The sequence below is a fragment of the Penaeus vannamei genome, chromosome 37 (genome assembly GCF_042767895.1).
Source record: "Penaeus vannamei isolate JL-2024 chromosome 37, ASM4276789v1, whole genome shotgun sequence".
Taxonomy (NCBI): Eukaryota; Metazoa; Arthropoda; class Malacostraca; order Decapoda; family Penaeidae; genus Penaeus; species Penaeus vannamei.
The window spans coordinates 11,497,678-11,500,177 of record NC_091585.1 but is presented as its reverse complement, the minus strand read 5'-3'; the positions used below and the strand labels follow the sequence as shown (position 1 = coordinate 11,500,177).

The window sequence follows — 2,500 nt, the reverse complement described above, 5'->3', positions numbered from 1 at the left end:
ACGACTGGTTTAGTTAGAGAGGGAGAGAATTAGAGAGGCAGAGAAAAAAACAGAATTAGAGAAACAGAAAACAAAAAAAAACAGAGAGCGAGAGAGGGGGGGGAGAGAGAGAGAGATAAACAAAACGAGAGAGAGAGAGAGAGGTAAGGCGAAATAACGAAAGACGGACGATTGGGAGAAACCTGATCAAACATATTTGCAGAAGGAAAGAAAGCCAATTTATGCATCAAATCATTCAGATACTAATGCTAAAAATGCGTCTTTCTTGTTTTATGAAATGACTTTGGCTGTGCGAAAACAGAATTGTTTCTATATGGGAAGAAAGATTTATATTATATATATATATATATATATATATATATATATATATATATATATATATATATATATACATATATATATATATATATATATATATATATATATATATATATATATATATATATATATACATGTATATACATACACATATACACACACACACACACACACACACATATATATAATATATATATATATTATATATATATATATATATATATATATATATATATATATATATATATATGTATATATATATGTGTGTGTGTGTGTGTGTGTGTTTTTTTGTGTGTTTATGTGTGTGTGTGTGTTTGTGTGTGTTCATGTGTGTGTGTATGTGTGAATGTATATATTTACACACACACACACACACACACACACACACACACGCAAATATATATATATATATATATATATATATATATATATATATATATATATATATATATATATATATATTTTTTTTTTTTTTTTTTTTTTTTTTTTTTTTTTTCTTTTCTTTTTTTTTCTTTTCTTTTCTTTTTAGATCTGCGCTGGCGCTCTTCGCTCCCTCACCGACGCCCGACGGCGATCAGTGGCAGAGGAGCAGCATGTCCTTTTTTTTTCTCTTTTTTTTCTTCTTCTTCTTCTTCTTCTTCTTCTTTTCCTTTTAGATCTGCGCTGGCGCCCTTCGCTCCCTCACCGACGCCCGACGGCGATCAGTGGCAGAGGCGCAGCATGTCCTCGAGCGCCTCGACGATCTCCTGGACCGCGGGGCGCTGGTCGTGCTCGGGGCGCTGCGCTCGCTCCGCCAGCGCCTGCAGGGCCGCCGGCGGCGTCTTCATGCTCTCCACTACGAACTGCAGGATCACACCCACGCCCACCACGTCGCACTTCTTCGTCAGCGGCGTGCCTTGGTGCACGCACGCGCAGTACCACGAGTGCCGGCTCTTGCTGCTCGCGGGGTGGCACTGCCCCACCGGCAGTGCCAGGCCGAAGTCGATCAAGTGCACCGACGGCGCTCCTGCTGCGCCGCGCAGCTGAACCATCACGTTGGTCGGCTTGAGGTCACAGTGGACGATCTCGGCGGCGTGCACGGCCGCCACGGCCTCCGCCAGCTTCAGGCTCACCTGGAGGAGCTGTTTCTGGCTGCGATGCGCACTCAGCACGTCGGCCAGGGTCTCCTTGCCCAGGTACGTCATCATGAGTCGCGAGGGCTCCTCGCTGTACGCCAGGGGCACGGGCGCTCCCCCCGCGCCCTGCAGTCGGCTCAGTATCTCCATCTCGCGCTAGAATGTCACCTGGGAGCCGGGGGCGGCCAGCTTGAGGGCGGCTTCCTTACCCTTGTAGCTCACGCGCACCACGCGCCCGTAGGTGCCCCTCCCGAGGCGGATCTCCTTGCCCTTCTGCAGGAATTTCCATTCCTTGGCCGAAAACTTAGCCACCTACATCTTGCTGCTGTTGACTGAGTCTGCGCTCGTCGTCTTGCAAGGTGTTGCTCCGATGCAATCAGCCTCAAGAGGACCGGACTTTCGCCCCATCGACTCAGGGTAAGGAGCTTATCAAGAGAAGACTTTTTTCTATCAAGTTTTGCTTAATCTTTTATGTTGACGAAGTATTGGATATTTTATAGAGAATGGTGAATGGTCAGTTCGATTTCTTGCTTCTGAAAATAAAAAATGTGAATAGAGAGCAATTTTTTTTCTTTTTTTTTTTTGATCGTCCCCTTTGAAGGATAGCGCGCTGGGCTGAGGAAGGGCACCTTGTCGCAGTTTCATTCCTGTCTACGTTATTTTTTGTTTGTTTTGTTTCGTTTTCTGCAACAAGAGACGTTCTTCGACGAGGGAGACTTCCTCCCCGCCCACGAACGACGAGAAAAAGGAAAGGTAAATGTAATTCATCGAAATATCCCGTTTACAGTGTTTACAATTCGTTCTGTTTCACGACTGATTTAGTTAGAGAAAGAGAATTAGAGAAGCAGAAAAAAAAACAGAGAGAGAATTAGAGAAACAGAAAACAAAAACAAACAGAGAGCGAGAGAGGGGGGGGGGAGAGAGAGAGAGATAAACAAAACGAGAGAGAGAGAGAGAGGTAAGGCGAAATAACGAAAGACGGACGATTGGGAGAAACCTGATCAAACATATTTGCAGAAGGAAAGAAAGCCAATTTATGCATCAAATCATTCAGATATTAATGCTAA

At 43.8% G+C, this 2,500-nt stretch overlaps 1 protein-coding gene across 1 annotated transcript; it reads right to left on the bottom strand.

Moving 5' to 3' along the window:
* Positions 1-1,019: 1,019 nt before the first annotated feature.
* LOC138859638 (mitogen-activated protein kinase kinase kinase 7-like) lies at positions 1,020-1,583 on the bottom strand. Its single transcript, XM_070115434.1, has one exon. The coding sequence runs from the start codon at positions 1,581-1,583 to the stop codon at positions 1,020-1,022; it is 564 nt and encodes a 187-aa protein (XP_069971535.1).
* Between the last annotated feature and the right edge of the window lie 917 nt (positions 1,584-2,500).